Source organism: Solea solea, chromosome 12 (assembly GCF_958295425.1).
Source record: "Solea solea chromosome 12, fSolSol10.1, whole genome shotgun sequence".
NCBI lineage: Eukaryota > Metazoa > Chordata > Actinopteri > Pleuronectiformes > Soleidae > Solea > Solea solea.
Genome location: NC_081145.1, coordinates 2,629,838 through 2,650,940, shown reverse-complemented (window position 1 = coordinate 2,650,940; position 21,103 = coordinate 2,629,838). Strand labels below are relative to the sequence as shown.

Sequence of the window (21,103 nt, the reverse complement as noted above, 5' to 3'; positions counted from 1 at the left end):
AGCCAAATTGACAAAATAAGACATGTGAACTTAGTGATGGAGGCAGCAGTGGATCAACAACTCCCTAATATTCTCTATGGGGTTTGGTGTGGGAGAAAAAATGTTAGAAAAGTCTGTAATGGTGGAATAAAGACGTCAACATGTGACAGATTTTAATCAGGCGAGTCTCTTGTTAAGAGGCTAAAATCTAGAGTGTAGAGCTTACTGTATATTATTGATCATCAGTAATTCATCAGTTGAACTTTGAGTCCAAGTGAACGTTTGACATCTACAAAATGGCTCAGTGATTCACTGGGATTTCATTTAGTTTATTGTCTTGTAATGAAGGCACAGCGAGACAAAGATCCAACACTTACTGTTCATACATCAGCAAGAAATCATTTCTGGTCATAAATCATTACACGTATCAGTCAGCAATCAACAAAAAGAACAATTCTAATTAGCTCAGAGGATTGGTCATGAGTGTGTTGCATCACCAGCAGGTGGCACTGTTGGACTCTGCTCCAGCTGCTCCAGCTGCTCCCCCAGGACCTTGTCCTCCATCTGTGGCCGAGATGGTAAAGCAACGGAGTCGTTCACTAAAGTGCAGCATGAAAGCAAACTCGGACCGGCTGAGCGTTGCAACCCCCAATGGAACCAGTCCAGCAGACTGTTAGGTGTGAAATGAAGGCTCCTAGACAGGAATATCAGCTCAAGTACATCGGTGATGAACACTAGCCTGACCAGACCCTCGTTAAAGTATGAAACCAAAGGCTGGTACGAGCTGAATGCTGAGCGAGTCTCCGAGGACGTGGACAGGAAGTACGACCCCGGCCGTTAAACCACAAAGACTCACCTGGCTGAGTCTTGTTGTGTTGGAAATGTATTTATTGCTCTGGCTGAATAACAACTCCTAAGTCTGTTTCCCACATAGACCTCAGAGTCTCCAGTGATAGTGAGTTTGTAGATTAGTAATAAAACTATTAAAGAAAGATACAGAGCCCCGCCTTAAAGGCTTGCAGGAGAGGTCAGATTCCACATGAGGCAAATTGGAGAAGGACGGTGTATCAGTTTTAATAAAACTACGAATCTGGGGGGAATTTAAAGAAATGAGACTCTGTTAAGTCATCAATGATTGATGGAGAGAAGAGGTGGTTGGGATGAACGGAAGAGTGTTTCCTAACTGCAGACCAGTACGTGACAACAGGACTGTTTTTGGCATGTTGTCATACCAGAGGCAATGGGGAAGTAGAGTTAGACACGCACACACACACACACACACACCAACAGTGAGAGGGAATTTAACCTTTCATATTTACACACCAGGCCATGCACAGGAACAGTGGGGGAACCGGCAACCCTCTGGTTACAAGCTCAATTCCTGAGTACAGTTACCTGCTGAATGGGGATGTGCTCTCTCAGGCTCAGGTTAGGCTGTCCACATGAATATAAGGTGTGTGAACGTGTGTGTGTAAGGGAAGCAAGGGTGTAGGTTTACAAGGTAGGTTACAAGACTGGTCACTGGACTCATTTCTATATGACCTGAGTCTAACCAATCAAATAAAAGTGAAAAGCAATGGTTGCCAGAGAGATCAGATGACTTCCCAGCAAATAGACATTTTGTTTGTTGTGTTTTTATGACAAGTTAAAGTCCACCGCAGCCATAAAAGTGAGCCGATAAGAAAAGAACAGAGGACATAAAACAGACAAGGACATCATTCCAGACACGACGGACAGAGACATGGATGCCATTCAGTCCCACTTTTTAATGAGGACTTCCTTAATCTTTCTACTTCTCTACCTGTTTCAACCGTCGGCAGGCATTGAGACTGAGAGTGAGTAAAGTGTAGCTGTTATATTTATGCATTTAGGCTAAAGGGTAGAAGAAAGAAGACTTAAGATTTATTAAGTCAAAATTCTATCTTTTTTAGTGCCTATTTAGCAAATATTATATTTGATATATGCTTTATTGTAAGTCTTTATTACGATTTGTCTTAAGTGGAGGCTTAAACAGAAAAACAGAAAATAATATTTAAACAATGTCAAAATAGGTTGTATTTATTATACTGTTACAATAACTCAACTGCTGAACACAGACACTGATGATGGTGGTGGGTGCTTGTAATTTGTGTTAAATTTTAAAACATGATACGTTTTACCTCTCGGATCACTAGGGGTCGCTCACGGACCACCAGTGGTCCGCAGACCACACTTTGAGAAAGGCTGCACTAAGTCATGCTCTCAGTGAAAACATCAGAGAAACAAGGAAAATGTTTGATGCTTCATCTCATCTGAGAAAATCTGATGTTACGTCGCAGCAATTTGAATTATTCATCCACATTAAGTTCATGTGTTCATTTGGGTCAAACTAATTAAACAGGGCAGCGGTAGTGGAGCAGCTTGTGTCCCCATGACCTAAAAACACTGATTTTCTCCATGGACTTTGGTTCAGGAAAGTGAGCCGTTTGAAAACGTCAGTTTCCAGGGTAAAATAAAGTGGCAAATGTATTCTTCAGTTATTGTAGGACTCAGTTTGAGTGTGGTCAGTATCTCAGGCTGGTTGCTGATTCATGACCTTGATCGTTCAAGCGCACCATCAGTTTAATGTTGAACTGTGGACGTCATTGTTTGATCGCACTGATTGTTGTTCTTGTCTCCTCAGTCTGTGCCGGTCCTACATATGTGGATGTTGAAGAAAACAACTCAGTGGGTGATGTTATAGCAAATATTACTATTATCCACCCTGGGGTGACCCTGAAGCTCAAACCCCCCTCTGACAACACATTTAGACTCCAAGGAAGAGAGCTCCTAACTGCTATAGTGTTTGATCATGAGAATGTAAGCACCATTTAATCTGTTTTTGATTTAGAATTTTAAAATGTTGAAACCTGTGTTGAACATGGATTCTGTTTGGTTTTCAGCCTGTAAAAAGCTATGATGCTACCATCATTTGTTCTGAGGAACCTCCAGGTGAACGCCAGGTAACTGTGCATGTGTGACGGTGCAACTGAAACCATTTTGTGTGCACTTTGGTTACTCTCTTTGTGTGTGTGCGTGCCTGCGTGCATGTGTGTGTGTGTGTATTTGTTATCTCTAAACAACATTTTCCAGTAATGCCAGTAATGACACAGGAGGGACACTTGACAGGAAGTGGATCTGAAATGAGACAACGCATGAGTACCAAAATAAAACAGGAACCAATGAATGAATAAAAAAAACAAATAACATAACTTAAATGGCAGAACGGGACATGACAAAAACAGTCACGGGTTATTCTGACTAAAATAAGACTAAAATGCTCAGACTTTTAGTCGATTAAAAGGTGACTAGACAAAAAGAATATGAATGTGACTAAAACTAATAAAAACTCAAATCAAAACAGGCTGCAAAAACAACACTAGTCAGGACTTCACGAGAATCTCACCTTTGAGGAACTGGTTAGGTTTAGGGCTAAACTGTGAGTTATGTTTAGGTTCAGGTTCAGGCTCAGGATAGCGATAACGCTTTGGTTAGGCTGTCCACATGAAGATAAGTCAATCAGAGGACAGGTCTGTGAACGTGTGTGTAAGGGAAGCAAGGGTGTAGGTTACAAGACTGGTCACTGGACACTACTATACACATATTAATACATAAATTATACATAATATAATATATTATATAATTATATAATTAAGTGAGTAAATTAATACATAAACTAAAAAAATAAATAAAGAATGAATGCAGGAATAAATATAAATAATAAATATATATTATTCTATATTAATTTAGATTGTTTTATGCTGCCCCCTGTAAAATGCTCACTGTGACATTTATTGTGTACACATAGAATAATCTATTTAATGAATATGAACTAAATTGAGTTTGAATGAGTCTAAATAGTTAAATACTTAAAGGTTGATTCCACAGAAATACTACTTTGTCTAAGTAGTTGAAATTTTAAAGGTTCAATCCACTGAAGTGTTACACTGACGCTGACGACTTAGAACACAGCAATGAACCAGCTAACGTCCTGCACCTGACCTGTTACAATGTATTCCTGTGTCAGTGGTGTGTCTGTGGTGGTCAGGCACAGGCACAGACCCTGCTTTATTCTTAAATCTGCATGTTTCCACACCTAAAACCATACTGGCAAAATTCCATATCATGTTCTTATCCTGACAGTAACAACTGTCATGAGCTTGTAAAGATGTTTGTTTACAGATGCATTAGGACAAGTAGAATATTATTTACAGTTTATTGAAAAGGCCGGAAAATGTGACATCATTTTACATCATTGTCATTTCTTTCATACCATTTTCAGATGGAACTCAACATTCCTGTATTTGTTGTAAATGTGAATGATAACCGTCCAGTGTTTGATCAGAACACCTACCATGTTAATGTCAGTGAGGTAAGAGTCTGATAAATACCTTTGGAGTATGTTTGTTTCTTTGTTTTACTTTGTTCCCAATAACAGAGGTTAGTGTCGAGTTATCCATTAAAAGTCTCCCATTAGAGCAGTTTGTGTCAACATATTGTTGTTTTGTGTCTTTTTCTTTGAGGTGTCTCCTGTAGGAACAAGTGTGGGACACTTTGCTGCCACAGACCAGGACAAAGACACTCAGCTTTTCTACACACTGACATCTGACTCTGTAAGCAAATGTTTTATTTAGCTTAGCACAAAAACAGAAAACGGATGAAAACTGCTTCATAGTAAGACATTCATTCATTTTCTACAGACCCTCTTTAAATTGAGGTCACCTACTATTCCGGATGTCCTTACTAATGCAACACTCGACTACGAAAAAGTCGACAATGTCCGTTTGGTATTGTATGCTCAGGTGAGTACTGTCTCTATACTTATACTAAATCTGTTTTTGTGTGTGTTTTTAGTCATTGTTGGTTTGGTGTGTTTGAGTGTTCATTGTTACCATTACACAGCAAAAGTTCAGTGACATGTTCAATTGTGTATGTTAGAAAGCAACTACATGGTTGCATAACAGTTGGTTGTCACCGGGATGCAGAGCTAGAGTTCAGTAGGGTGACAGCTGCAGGAAAGAAGCTTCCTCGGAACCTGCTGGTTCGGGTGTAGAGAGACCTGTAACGCCTTCTGGAGGGGAGTCAGGTGACCAGTCTGTGGTTGGGGGCATCGCGTTCGTTGCCTGCCTCAGCTTCACGGCGCCTTGTCTCACTCACAGTGCTGTGTGAGTGAGAGGGGGAGTGGCTCCATTACAGTGGCGAGAGCGCCGAAAGCCAATGTGTGCTTCTTTTACCGATATCTTTTACATTACTTATGCAAACAACTTGGCAGTGCACTTACTCGTGCCTGTTCCAAGACACCTGTCAAGTTTGAAATCAGTCAGACCTGATGCGGAGATATGCAAGTAACACACACACACACGTTCCTGCAATTCATAGATACCTTATGTGTACCTTGCATAACTGCATGAACCCGTATGGCACAATAGACCCTTTCGAGAGCTACGTCACAGAAATGTGTGTGCGCAGTTAGGGGTCAGAAAACACACTCGTACCATTCACTTGTACAGTAGTCACATAAGATGCATACTTGTAGCGTAGCGGGCTGTGAAAATAGAAGCAGCAAGTTCTTCAGAATCCCTACAGGATCTCAGCCCTTTCAAAAAAATAGACATGGTCTGTGGCTCCAAGCGTTAAAAAGAGAAGACTGTGGTGATGCTAGTGCGTTTGTAGTGCTCACTTCATTTCATGTAAGTTATCATTCATCAGCTCTTTCTGTTAGATTACGATGAAAAGCCCATGCACATATGTAAATGAAACCTATGCTGCCTAAAGTTATGTTGTGGTCTTGGACGTAGCTAGCTTGTAATTAGCTACCAGCCGGCTAGCACGCTGATAAGTAAACACGGTGTGCTAAAAACGTTCCTTGTTCCTTTATCTATAAGGTAAGAGTGAATATCTGGCCATCTACCCAATGTTTTATGGAAGCTGGGTCAGGCAGACTATTGCCGTCAGCTAGTACGAATTTATTGTCCTTAATCGTCAACGAAAGAACATATTCAGAATTATTTGTTGGAGGACCGTGGACGTACATGCTAGTCGCTTACCTGTTGTGACGTTTTCTGACACCAAACTGTGCGCGCATTCTTGCTAGGCTTGGAATGTTTGTATACAATGAAAGGGTCTACGACTCGTTTTTGGTCATTCCCTTACTTTGATGACTTGCACTGAATGGAATCAGCTCGTTTTTTGGAGGGAAGTCAGTGTCGTATGTTCTGTTCATTCAAGTCAGTTCCCAGCTAAGCTTCATAGCTCCGGTTTAGAAGCATAGCTGCAGAGTTATTTTTGTCACACTTAACTAATAATAACCATCCTCTAGTTTCCTCAAGTTTACCTGGTAATGGCCCAAAAGTTAAAGCTATGGAGAAGCATTTTTTCCAGACCTCTTAATAGTGCTTGTGTTTTACTGGAATAATCATGTCATTCTTATTGTTTCTTGATTTTCAGGACACACCATTGACAACACGAGAAAGAAGCCCCTCATTCACTGCCACCACCACCATTATGGTCACCATCACAGATCAGGACAACAGGCCGCCCTGGTTCCAGCCTTGTACCAAACAAAATAATGGGGAGGCTGTGATCTGCTACAGCACAGGATACACTGGCAGTGTTTTTTTAAACCAAATACAGGTGTAAATCTAAAAACTACTGTACAAATACACAATCATTGTTTGATGTTTGAATTAATGATTCATCACATGGATGGTGTAGTGGTTAGCTCCAACACCCAGTTTCATGACCCGGGGTCTCTCTGCATGGAGTTTGCATGTTCTCCCCGTGTGTGCGTGGGCTTTCTTCTGGTTTTCTGGTTTGGGGATTAGGCAAATTGGACACTGTGAGTGGTTGTTTGTCTACATGTGTCCCTGAGATGGACTAGCGACCAGTCCAGGGTGTTTTTTTTGTGTTTTGTTTCCTGCACTTTGTTTCCCACACTTGGTTTAGGATGTATGAGGTACGAGGAGAAAGACAGCCCAGATTAAGCTTTCACAGAAAACACAGCTGCCAATGTTGGGGACATTTCTGTTACTGAGGCTTTGAGATCTGTGATGAAATCTCTGGAGTCAGTGATAAGTTACATTGGAAGAAAACACTTAATTGAAGACAGCTCAGTACAGAGTAGAACGGAGACAATGCCATGAAGGTACTTGGGATTCCTCGGGACACTATTGGTATTAGTCATCCAGTACTTGAAGCATTTTATCTGGCAGTCAGGAAGTACAAAGGTTATGCATGTAACTGGTTCTATTAATCCTGGATTACTGCCAGAGCACCTGGTTTCTTGGAAACATCATAGGCTTGCAAGAAGATTCTGTAGGGACAGATCTTCACGTGACACATGAAGAAGCAGTATTTAAAGCATGATTGATGCAAGTGTAATAATTATAATAATAATACTACATTTTATTTCTGGCACTGAAGGTAGATAACGATGATATTGTTGAGAACGGCTGAATGACCATAGTCCCATTGTGGCAGGTGGTATGAAGAGGAGGGAGGCTGAGGAGGAACGGAGAATGCGGGTGTAAGTGTGGAGGAGGTCAGTGAGATGTGGAGCTAAGTTATGGAGGACTTTGAAAGTTAAAAGAAGGATTTTGAATTCAGTGCAGAGTGAAGTTGTTTCAGGACAGGGTGATGTGTTGTGAGGACGGGGTTCTGAGTGGCTGAGTTCTGAACCAGTTGAAGTTTATGGATTTGGTAAAGTGGTAAAGCATTTAGGAGAGAAAACTGATCAACCACATAATGATTGTAATAAAGAGTGTTCTTTTCTTTGCAGACTGGGGTTTTACCACTGAAACCAGGACCACTTTATGCCATTGATGGAGACTCTGGAATTAATGAGGAGATAACATACCTGATTCTGAGTGGTAAGCAGTTTGGATTATCACAAACTCTGGAGTCTAGATTAGCAGTTGTTGTTGATTATTGGCATGTAGTATGAGCTCAGTGTGTCTGTGTTTTAGGAAATGATGATGATTATTTTGAGATCAATGCAAACATGGGGAACATCAGCATGCTGAAGCCGGTGAACAAACCTGACACTATCCATCTCACAGTTCTGGTAAACTTTATTTATTTATTTTCACTACATTCAAGTCCTAGTGTCTGTGTCTATATATGGTATTCACTTCCCTTCACTATTGCAGCAAAACAATTGCACTTTAGATACATGCCACTTACCCTGCATCTGCGTCTGCGTCTGCAGTGTACAGCAGCTTTGAGTGGTCATCAAGACTAGAGATGTGCTATATACAGTTTTTCTCAGTCGCTTTGGTGCTTTTCTCACATCACTATTAATATTTGCACAGCAGTTAGTGCATTTCTCAAAACAATTAGTGCAAACTGCAAAACCTAGTGAATAACCTGCAAAAGCACTTTTCAATTCCTCAAAAGCAAGTATTCATGTCAATGAAACTGCCAGTGTCATCAAAATGAGAAGTCTTGACACCATCGTTTATGAACAACATAGTCAAATGACTTTGTCAAGTTTTCATTATGACAGTTTATTCTCTCAGTGTTTTCCAATGCAAAAAAAAGGTCAGAACTCGGTGACACTACCTGAAAATGCTTAAGACAGCACTATACACTACTTGTACAGCCATTTGAAAACTACAGTAAAGTTACACATTCCTGTAGTTAGGGGAGTAAGTGAGTACAAGACACTGAATACATACGTTTCACATTTTTACTGTATATGGTCTTTGCAATTGTCCAGCATTGTGCAAAAGAAAAATACACTACAGTCACTTATTTAGAACAAATATAAGAAACACCCTTTTGGTAGAGCTGTGCACAAATGTGATTGACAACATGGTCCACAACTGTAGCCCTAATTTAATTAGGAATCTGCCTGTGTATTTTACCCCTTCCCCTTCCTCCCCGCATCCTCACCCCTCTTCCACGATGCTCACCTTCCATTTCTGTGTCACAGAATTGTAGAAATGGTAGACACTATGTCCTGCTCGGTTCATATATGCTTGCCAAAAGAGGGTTCATGGCATCCCTGAGTGACTGTGAACAAGTGGCTTGTCATTGGTTACACCTCCTCGTGAGTAAAAGCTGAAGTTCAACTGAGAGCAATTGTTCAATTTAGGAGACTATTCAGCATCCATAAGTATAGTTCAATTTGACTGACATGACATAAGCAAATGATAATGTTATAAAACAGCAGAGAATTGTATGAAAGCAACTGATACATGTCCAAAAGCATTGACAATTTGCTCAGAGGAAGGAGAAATTGCTACTATGATGTGCACAAATGACTAAATGTTGTGGAGGTTGAACTAATAGTTATGAGAATTTTCATTCTGATCTGAGAAAAGCAACAAGGCGACTGAGAAAAACTGTAAATACAAAGCATTTACCATTTACCCCTGAGCTGACTGATTAATTTCTAGCTATAGAATTAAAAAAGGCAAACAATTCAAATCAACCTTTGATGAAACCAGTAATAAATCTAATGTTGTTCAACATGTCATTATATTCCACAGGATTGTAGGCTACGCCTCTAAAAAGTAAAATCGTATTTATATTCTTAAATATGGAAGTGCATTGCATTCACTTGAAAAAAAAAAAAAAAAAAAATTGGTTTGTTTTTCGGAGTAATTTATTTTTTTTATTTTTTTGAGTTTAGAGAGCATTTGAAGCAATAAAAACATTTATTCCTTTATTGAGAGTTCGATTAATAACAACATGGACGGCTTTTTTAGTTTAATCAAGTTTTACTTTGATCTGGGTTTAAGACACTGGGAGATAGTCCTGTCTTTAAGTCACATACATGGTTTCATCATGAGTTTGTCGACTTTCCGCAGGCCCCTGAGGACTTTGCGGTTGTTCAGAAGGAAAGTCATTCAGATCTGTTAGACAAAGCAATGTCTCTCCATGGATACAAGATGATGCATTTGAAATGCATTCAGGCATCTGGCTACGAGGTGACACAAGAGACGATCAGGAGACTGCTGAAAATATGGCTTAGGGTTAGAGTCACTTGCAGGTTGAAGGTTCTCGCAAGAGTTCTCAATAATTCAGAACAAATTACTCAGAAAAACAGGAAAAAAAATATTCAAAAAAACAAACCAAAATATTAATAAAAATTTTTTTTCCAAATGAATGCAATGCGCTTCCATAAAGTAGAATAAAATGAAACTTTGATCTATGTGTGTCTCTCAGGCTGCTCAAAAGAAGAACAGGAATCAGTTTGCTACCACCACTGTCACAATCAGCGTTCTGTTGAAGAGTGACTTCCGCCCACAGTTTCAGAAGTCGAGTTACAAAGGTCTCATCACTAAAGTAGGCTCAATGGCTATGGACAACGATAAGCCCCTGTTCATCCACGCAACAGACAAAGACTACCATGAGGTAAAGTGTCTCAACTGAACCAGAGACAGTGTCAACAAAGAAAATCTCAACTGGCTAATGCTGAGCTGCTGTTTTTAATGATGTGCATCACTAACCTTCCCTGTTCAAACAGGAAATAAATCCCTTCATTGTGTACTCTGTTACTGGGAGCGATGACTTCCGCATCATTAACGGCTACTTATTCATGATGAAGGATCTTCCAGACAGCATGTTATCCCTGCATGTGAGTTCAAACAACCAAGATCAATTAAAAATGACTGCTTGATGTGCTATTTTCTCATTAAACCATTTTTCATCATCTTCCTCCCAGGTGGTGGCAACAGACAAGTCTAATGGGGAGTCGGGCAGAGCTGAGCTCTTAGTGGAGGTGAAATCAGGTAGGAACCAGATCTTCAAATAGGCCTCTAGTTAAACAAATGACTATAGCCCTGTTGGTCGCCAACTGAGACCACATGAGTTCTAAAACCAAAATCTGTTTCCGACCTTGTTAAATCATTGTTAATAATTATTGTGAGGAACCATTAATGGATCAGACCAAGATCAAGAATATCCTTAATCATTATTATTATTGTTATTATTATTATTATTATTATTATTATTATTATCATTATTATTATATATAATAATAATAATAATATTCGGCTTAAACAGTCCCTTTGAAGTAGCTCTCTTGGTGACCTCTGCTGTAAGCTAATAAGAACCTTAGCTAATTTCCCCCACAGAAACTTCAAAATGTGATTTTATTTTGTGTGTCCAGTTAATGTAAGCGACATTGAGGGGTAATGCACTCAGCTGAAGTTCCATTAATGTCAAATGAGTGTCCTTTTCTTTGTAAGACACATTTTTAGATTTACAATGGGACATACAGTATATATGTGTATATACTGTGTCATTTTCTGATTCATGATTATGAAAATCTTACACTATTTGGGGACCTGCAGGCTACAAGTTTGTTTATGTAGAAATGAATCAGTTACATTTCAGTATCCAATTCTTAAAAGTGCTTTGTGTGAGAACAAGAGAGTTATCTTAATTCACTTTATTATTTTATTTAATCATATATTGGTCTTTAAATTCTTTGAACATGTCTGGATGCTTGTCCTTCAAATATTTTGTGTGACACATTGCCAGGTTTCCCTTTGCATTTCCCTTGAAGCCAAATATTTCCAAATTGTAGTTTGGGTGCCCTCTTTTTTGTCGTGGCTTCGACAGTGTTGCTGCCGCTGCCATTCTCTCTGTCTCAGCTAGTGACGTCTATGCAGCTGTTTTGGGTGGAACTGAATCATTATAATCAGTTCAGGACTTCCTGCATGACCTGAGCACAATCACTGAACTGAACTGCAGCTGAACGGGTCGCCAGCTTTCAGCAGTGCTGTTGCTTCATACACCAGACTCCTCTGTTCAGTATTGACATTTTTGACATTTCCTTGAAGATTAACGCATGTTTTCAGGAATTTTGAAGCATTTTAACCGATCCACAGTTCTGCATTGTTCTTGGATTTTCTGAGGCTGATTAGCTTACCTTGGCGGTAAGCCTAACTTCATTTATCTCTTTTGAACGATTAATACACAAATAGACTGAAACGGAATTATATCTTTGGCGTTGCTTTGCTGCTGTGAGGGGGCGGCCACTATGGGAGGAGAGGGAGGCCTAGCTGGATGGTAACTCGAGTTTCCTCCTCCTGCTCCTCGGAGCGTTTCTTTGTGAATTTAAATGAAAACAAGCTGCTTTGTTATGTTTATGTTGAAGTTTTATATTAGCTAATAGCTACTGTTTGTGTCTGTCTCATTCTGGGTCAAAATGGGTGGGCCTGGACCTAACATGGGTGGCCTGGGCCTAACATGGGTGGCCTACTTATGTAATTTAAAGTAATGCAGGGCAACATTTTAGATTTTCAACTCTCCTCCTCTTCGGGATCGTTGCCATGGTGTTCTCCTTGTTTACATTTGCCATAAAGCGTCGCACATGCACACTTTGACCTAGTGGTCTGTCCTAGACCTAACATGGGTGGGCTGGATCTAACATGGGTGGACCTGGACCTAACATGGGTGGACCTGGACCTAACAATGGTTGGGCTGGACCTAACATGGGTGGACCTGGACCTAACATGGGTGGGCCTGGACCTAACATGGGTGGGCCTGGACTTAACATGGGTGGGCCTGGACCTAACATGGGTGGGCCCATGGGGTGGACCTGGACCTAACATGGGTGGGCCTGGACTTAACATGGGTGGGCCTGGACCTAACATGGGTGGGCCCATGGGGTGGACCTGGCCCTTACATGGGTGGACCTGGACCTAACATGGGTGGCCTGGACTTAACATGGTTGGTCCTGGACCTAACATGGGTGGGCCCATGGGGTGGACCTGGACCTAACATGGGTTGACCTGGACCTAACATGGGTGGACCTGGACCTAACTTGGGTCTGGACCTAACATGGGTGAGCCCAGACCTAACATGGGTGTCCTGGACCTAACATGGGTGGCTTGGCCTGGACCTAACATGGGTGGCCCGGACCTAACATGGGTGGGCCCGGACCTAACATGGGTGGCCTGGACCTAACATGGGTGAGCCCGGACCTAACATGAGTGGCCTGGACCTAACATGGGTGGGCCTGGACCTAACATGGGTGAGCCCGGACCTAACATGGGTGGACCTGGACCTAACATGGGTGGACCTGGACCTAACTTGGGTCTGGACCTAACATGGGTGAGCCCAGACCTAACATGGGTGGCCTGGACCTAACATGGGTGGCCTGGACCTAACATGGGTGGGCCTGGACCTAACATAGGTGGCCTGGACCTAAAATGGGTGGGCCTGGACCTAACATAGGTGAGCCCAGACCTAACATGGGTGGGCCTGGACCTAACATGGGTGGGCCTGGACCTAACATGGGTGGCCTGAACCTAACATGGGTGGGCCTGGAGCTAACATGGGTGGCCTGGACCTAACATGGGTGGCCTGGACCTAACATGGGTGGGCCTGGACCTAAAATGGGTGGACCTGGACCTAACATAGGTGAACCCAGACCTAACATGGGTGGCCTGGACCTAACATGGGTGGGCCTGGACCTAACCACAGGGATTCCCTCCATGATTGACTGACTGACTTATTTGAGTCACAATAATGAGCTTACTGTGGAACTGTTAGAAAAAACTAATCGTTGGTTTACAGACGACACAACACTAGTGCTGTCTCTTTCCTCTGCCTATTAGACGATCTTTGCAGTATCAGGTACAGAGAATGCCTGTCTGCATGGCAGCAGTGGAGTCAGCAGTAGACAGCATTTAGCAAAGATGCTGCTGAAGACAAAGCAAACTCACAGGGAACGCAAAATATGCACACACCGGTGATTTCAAAAAGCGGGAGGGGGGAGGAGGTAATGTGCTACAATGGTACATCTGCAGGATGTCACACTGGGGGCGTGGTTAAATCCTTGATTCCACCTTTGCTTTCAATCGATATTTGATTTGCAATCGAGATTGTGACACCCCTATGCAGAATAGTGTCATTTTGAATGTTTTTAGTACCCCAGTACCTATTAAGTACTGGTATACCTTACATCCCTACGTCAGAATAATTTAAGCAGCACTTTTAATACAATTTTCCTGCAGTTGAATGTTTGATTTGCTGCTGTTTCCATTGTTTAGATGACAAATACCTTTTAACTGTTTAAACAAAGTCTTTCCATCAATTTCTAACATTACACAATCCTGAGTTTTCCAATCCCAGAAATGAATTGTAACCATATACAGCTTTCAAAAATATAACATATTATTGGTGTAACTGTGTGACACTGCCTGGTGGAAATGTCCTGTGACAAACTTAAACTCAAACCATTAATGCACATTCAATCAGATGGCAGAAAGTTGTTTCTTGTGCTGAAACCTACAAGCAAGTTCCAAAAGTTGGATTTACTGTTGGAAAAGTCTTAAAATTTGAGTGCTTTGAACTTGAACTCAACTTTAGAAAGAATTTTAATGTATTAATCCCCTTAGGGAAATGATTCCTCTGCATTTGACCCATTCTAGAATTAGGAGAAGTGGGCTGCCATACTGAGTAGCGCCCGGGGAGCAATGGGGGTTGGGTACCTTGCTCAGGCATGGCTTGGCTTGCTTGTAACCCTCCAGTTACAAGCCAAGTTCCCTTTCCACTTGGCCACGGGCTGCCCCTGAAAGTCTAAAGTTTAAGATGTTTTAATTCAAAAGGAAAAAACAAAAACCACAAGTCAAAAAAAATCATCACAGGGACAAAGCCACATAAGCGTCAACTGTGCTTTTCTACCAGGTCTCACAACCCCCACTGTGCCAATGAGCACTACAACCATTATGACCACAACGGCCATAGATCAATCCACCAGGAGCAGCCAGACCACTGAAGATATCCAGGTGTCCACCACTAACCATAAAACATCAACCATCAGTGAACCATCAACCATCAGTGGCCAAACGTCCATCCCCAGCACGTCAAGTGACGCTGTAATCTCCACCACAGATTCAAGTATGTCTACAAGCACAACTCCTCTGCCAGCACTGATCATCCTCCTTCAGGTGGTCTCATGTGTATTGTCCCATTGTGGAAATGTGTTGCTATAGCAACAAAGGTGAGAATAATTATTTCCAAGTTACCAAAATCTAAAATATTTGAAGTCAAACATGGGTCACCAGAAGGAAATTTACTGGCAACTAAGCCAAGACATAGAAAAAATACTTATGTCATTTAAAGTAATGCAGGGCAGCATTTTAGATGTTCGACTCTCCTCCTCTTCGGGATCGTTGCCATGGCGTTCTCCTTGTTTACATTTGCCGTAAAGCGTCACACATGCACACTTTGATCTAGTGGTCTGTCCCGGATCAGAGGCTGACGAGACAGCCAAAGCCAAAGAAACGCTGACAGTGTGGAAATGATAGAGTGAACATTCATCACATCTACAGTACTACATACAAATACAATAATTAGGATGGATTTTTGTAAAAATGTTGCTCTGTATTACTTTACTTTACTAATAATACTTTGAACTGCAACACAGTTTTGATGTACAAGAGAAATTTCGAAGGTTCTTGGCCTCACCTGGAAACAGAGCGGAACTCTCACTTAAAGAACTGGATCATTAAAAAGATTTGTTCACAGAGTGGCTGAGTACTTCCTGCATGAGCTGAAATACAGCGGCAGCGTTTGTGATGCTCACAAATCGCTGGCTTTAAATAAATAAAAAGAAGTGGAAGACACCAGTGAATGCAAGAGAAAGGTCGTATTATGACACAAAAAAACAGACCCTCCTCTGCCTATTAGACGATCTTTGCAGTATCAGGTACAGAGAATGCCTGTCTGCATGGCAGCAGTGGAGCCGGCTGCACGACAGCATTTAGCAAAGATGCTGCTGAAGACAAAGAAACTCACAGGGAACGCAAAATATGCACACACCGGTGATTTCATAAAGCGGGAGGGGGGAGGAGGTAATGTGCTACAATGGTACATCTGCAGGATGTCACACTGGGGGCGTGGTTAAATCCTTGATTCCACCTTTGCTTTTGAAGGTGAAGACCGTGAAGTTGTTTTGATCGATATTTGATTTACAATCGCGATTGTGACACCCCTATGCAGAATCGTGTCATTTTGAATGTTTTTAGTACCCCAGTACCTATTAAGTACTGGTAAACCTTACATCCCTACGTCAGAATAATTTAAGCAGCGCTTTTAATACAATTTTCCTGCAGTTGAATGTTTGATTTGCTGCTGTTTCCATTGTTTAGATGACAAATACCTTTTAACTGTTTAAACAGAGTCCTGCCATCAATTTCTAACATTACACAATCATGAGTTTTCAAATCCCAGAAATGAATTGTAACCATATACAGCTTTCAAAAATATAACATATTATTGGTGTAACTGTGTGACATTGCGTGGTGGAAATGTCATGTGACAAACTTAAACTCAAACCATTAATGCACATTCAATCAGATGGCAGAAAGTTGTTTCTTGTGCTGAAACCTACAAGCAAGTTCCAAAAGTTGGACTTACTGTTGGAAAAAGTCTTAAAATCTTAAAATTTGAGTGCTTTGAACCTGAACTCAACTTTAAAAGTCTAAAGTTTAAAATGTTTTAATTCAGAAGGAAAAAACAAAAACCACAAATCAAAAAAATAATCATCACAGGGACAAAGCCACATAAGCGTCAACTGTGCTTTTCTACCAGGTCTCACAACCCCCACTGTGCCAATGAGCACTACGACCATTATCACCACAACGGCCATAGATGAATCCACCAGGAGCAGCCAGACCACTGAAGATATCCAGGTGTCCACCACCAACCATAAAACATCAACCATCAGTGAACCATCAACCATCAGTGGCCAAACGTCCATCCCCAGCACGACAAGTGACGCTGTAATCTCCACCACAGATTCAAGTATGTCTACAAGCACAACTCCTCTGCCGCACTGATCATCCTCCTTCAGGTGGTCTCATGTGTATTGTCCCATTGTGGAAATGTGTTCTATAGCAACAAAGGTGAGAATAATTATATCCAAGTTACCAAAATCTAAAATATTTGAAGTCAAACATGGGTCACCAGAAGGAATTTTACTGGCCACTAAGCCAAGACATAGAAAAAAATACTTATGTCATTTAAAGTAATGCAGGGCAGCATTTTAGATTTTCGACTCTCCTCCTCTTCAGGATCGTTGCCATGGCGTTCTCCTTGTTTACATTTGCCGTAAAGCGTCGCACATGCACACTTTGACCTAGTGGTCTGTCCCGGATCAGAGGCTGACGAGACAGCCAAAGCCAAAGAAACGCTGACAGTGTGGAAATGATAGAGTGAACATTCATCACATCTACAGTACTACATACAAATACAATAATTAGGATGGATTTTTGTTCAGGTAAAAATAACTAACAATACTTTGAACTGCAACACAGTTTTGATGTACAAGAGAAATTTCGAAGGTTCTTGGCCTCACCTGGAAACGGAGCGGAACTCTCACTTAAAGAACTGGATCATTAAAATGATTTGTTCACAGAGTGGCTGAGTACTTCCTGCACTGTGATGCTCACAATCGCTGGCTTTAAATAAATCAAAAAACAGACCAACCAATCACCAAACACAAGAAGTGGAAGACAACAGTGAATGCAAGAGAAAGGTTGTATTATGACACAATCATTTGCCCAAAACAGCAGCATATCACTTGTATACACAGTATGTAAGTGTGGTAATCTTTTTGAGATTTCACCACTCTGGGACCCGGTTTGGAAACATAGTGTTTCACTGCTGCTCAGACACCAGTTGTGTGTTTCTCAGTTTGGACACACCATCGATGGGTTTCTCTGGCACGTCGAAGACTCATTGACTGGGTTTTTTTTTGCTTTAATTCCTGCATCTATTTACTCCGTCGACAATGTGTACATGTGTGTCTAGGAAACAGTACTGGCATGAGGAGTTGGTTGTTGTTTTTTTCTTCACTGCACTGGACTACAAAAACATTATTCACTGGATGTGAGGAGTGCAGTCTTTGTCTGAGGGTGTAGCTGGGTTTGAAGAACACAGGAATGCTTTTTGAAAATCCTCCTAGTTCAGACGTGCAGTCTGATTGCACGAGTGCAGACGAGTGCAGACAGCATGCATAATGCAGAATTTGGCAATGCAGCTCAGGAACAAGAGTCCTGAAACCACCTCTGAATGTAGTTTCTGTGATTGAATTTCAGGAAGCATTGTTCAGACCTGTACTTAGTGCTATCTGGCCATGATTGTGATTGGTTTATGTCAGGTTTGAGTGCAGTTAATATGTCCTCATTTTACACCTGAACTCAAGCATCTAGGGGACTAAACATGTGTATATCTATTTGTAAGGTTTTCTTTTCTACAGGATTATACAGCCTGTATTCACAAATAATAAGATGAAGAAATGGCAAGAGCCTCAAAACTGTCTACTTTTGAGGGTCTTGCCATGAATAAAGATGAGTGATAGAAAAAGCGCTGCACATACATGTACTGTATGAAAGTGTGAGTGAATGAGTGAATGAGTGAATGGCAAAACTGTAGTGTACAGCAGCTTTGAGTGGTCATCAAGACGTGTATATATATATATATGCACCAAATACAAAAGGGGAGGAGTTTGGGACAACATGCCTTGCGCACACTCGCACTATATATATATATATATATATATATATATATATATACATATAGAGTTAAGTTATATTTTAAGATGGAAGTTATGTGATGGGGGTGGGTTAGGGGTGGATTCGGTCCAATAACAAAGCTTATTTTCAAGAAATAAATGGAAAGCAACAAAATCACGTTGTTTTTTTTCAGTTTTTTTATTACCCACAACAATTACCCACTCTGTCATGCTAAGCACGAAGCCTGTGACCAATGTCACTTAAGATCCATGAAAGCTATTTAACATGTAGATTCTGTCATGTTGAGTGTCAGATTTGTTGTGTTGTTGTGTTGACAGCTTTATTTAGTGTGATTTGTCCTTGCAGTAATAATACCACCAGGCAGCTATGGGTCACAAGACATGATAGCCCTTGGTGTGACCCTTGGCATCCTCCTCTTTGCTTGTCTGGTGGTCATTGGGGTGCTTGTCCATCACATGAGGAAAGAGAAAGCAGACTGGAGGAAGATCTATGAAGTCAACGTGTTTCGAAGCTCTGTGAGTTCAACATTTAACATTTTAATAGTTTGCCTGATTTCTGAGTAAAGTCAAGCAAAGGAAAAGGAGCATTTTCTAAAACAGACTCATGTTAGTCTTAAGATATCATATACTTAAGCCGGCATATATATGATTTGATGTTCAGCCATGTTTTCAGTGAGAGCATGGTGCAGGAGGTGCACTGTGTAGGTGTCAGTGTCTTATTCATCCATACAACCACACTTCAAACATGTTCATAATTACTTATTATGTCTGTATTATTCTGTCTCTCTCTCATATTGCTCTTCTGCAGCTTGGTCAAAGCTCAGGTGGCTTTAAGAAGGAATTCCAGTACACCAACGAGGCCTTCCAAAACACTGCAGATGAAGGAGGCATGGGCTCCGGTCCCTCAGCAGTGGACGACACGCCTCTCACACAGGCTGTCAGGAAGTCTATGCTGCCACTGCACACGCTCCAGTCTGATGATACAAGCTACACAGGCTCAGATAAGGCCGACAGTGAGAAGGAGGTAAAACCCATCCTGACCAAAGAGAGGCGCATGGAGGAGGGTTACAAGGCTGTCTGGTTTAAGGAGGACATCGACCCCAATGCCAAAGAAGAGGTGGTCATTATCCCAGACAGTAGAGTGGATGACAGTGAAGACGAGGAGGACGAGGAGGAGGAGGAGCGACACAAGTCCAGCAATAAAACCCCGAAGATGGATACTGATGACACAGATCGGGATAGTGGACTTGGCGTGAAGATGGGGGATCCACCAGAGGACTCCAATCTGTGAGAAGAGTCAAAAATCAAAGACATGGCAGGAAGCATCTATAATCAAATGTAATGTTGATGTAAGACACACCCTTCAGTCATCAGAGAGAACACATATGTTAAGCTATAAATTCAAATTCTTTATGTATAAAGGTTTAAATGACACTGCCTAGTATGAGACATCCTTTTCACCACAGAGTCCAGACCTTTATCCCACTGAGAGTCTTTGGGATGTGCTGGAGAAGACTCTCCCAGCATCAGCACAAGATCTTGTTGAAAAATGAACTGGACGTAAATAAATGTTGTGACACTGCAGAAGCTTATCGGAACAATGCCACAGAGGATGAGAGCTGAAGGCGGTCCAGGCAGTGTATACTGAACCTTTAACACTTCTCACTCTTCCTGTAGAACGTCATGTGTCATAATGAATGAATGATTGATGGTGATTAACTTAATGATCTTGCTTTGACCCGATGAACCCTCACACCCTGAGGTTAACAGTCCCAGTGCTAAGACTAGAACCCACAGTGAGGCAGCCTTCCAGCACCACGCCCCCTGTTTATGGAACAGCTGCTGAACTGCCGGAGAACCTGAGGCCCAGAGAACGTTGACATTTTGAAAAGCAGACTCAAGACCCACCTTTTTTATTTGGCTTTTAACGAATGTCCCCGTTTTATCTTGTTTAAGATTTTCTTAAAAGAAGAGGTGGAGAAAGTGGATGAGTTTGAATAGCTGGAGTCAGAGGACAGAGAGGTGAAGCAGGCAGGGTGCAGTGATAGTGATGTCACACTCTGGACGACAAGATGAAGAAGATGATAGTGATGATGACAACTCTTATTAATGTTAATGATTTTTGATCTAAATCTCCTCCCTTCTCTCCTTTCCATTCTTCATTTTAGCCTTGTCTCCTTCACTAACCTCCTTCCCTTCCCCCTCCTCTCTCTCCTCTCTTGTACTCTGGTCGAGGCAGATGTTCATACACAGTCTGGTTCTGTCAGAGAGTTCTTCCTTCCTGTGATCATGTAAAGTGCCTTGATATAAAATATGTTATGAATCAGTGCTGTATGGACGCAGTTTCATTTAAATTGATGTGTGACAGAAGAATAGCAGCAAAAGTGAAGGTCTACACGACGGTAGTGAGACCTGCTGTGATGAAGTCAGTGAGACAGGAGGCGGAGCTGAAGGTGTGAACAGGATGGACAGGATTAGAAATGAGCATGACACATTAAAGTACTCACAGGTCACTCTCTCCATCACGCTGCATGCATGTCGCACAAGATTAAACTCATCAAAGATTATTTGTTTCTCAGGAATTTATTTCAAATCTCACTTTGCAAA

The 21,103-nt window shown here is 41.4% G+C and overlaps 1 protein-coding gene across 3 annotated transcripts; it reads left to right on the top strand.

Annotated features, from left to right (window-relative positions):
• The first annotated feature begins 1,694 nt into the window (after positions 1-1,694).
• Positions 1,695-21,063, top strand: LOC131469856 (cadherin-related family member 5-like). 3 transcript variants are annotated; one of them, XM_058645258.1, is made up of 16 exons: positions 1,695-1,814; positions 2,642-2,817; positions 2,901-2,960; positions 4,280-4,369; positions 4,521-4,610; positions 4,698-4,799; positions 6,445-6,630; positions 7,775-7,865; positions 7,962-8,059; positions 10,168-10,356; positions 10,469-10,579; positions 10,667-10,733; positions 14,644-14,856; positions 16,552-16,764; positions 18,843-19,012; positions 19,305-21,063. In XM_058645258.1, the coding sequence occupies exons 1-16, from the start codon at positions 1,721-1,723 to the stop codon at positions 19,785-19,787; spliced, it is 2,433 nt and encodes an 810-aa protein (XP_058501241.1). In that variant the 5' UTR covers positions 1,695-1,720; the 3' UTR covers positions 19,788-21,063. The 3 variants fall into 3 exon arrangements, with proteins under 3 accessions (XP_058501241.1, XP_058501242.1, XP_058501243.1); XM_058645259.1 differs by lacking the exon at positions 14,644-14,856; XM_058645260.1 differs by lacking the exons at positions 14,644-14,856; positions 16,552-16,764.
• Positions 21,064-21,103: the final 40 nt, after the last annotated feature.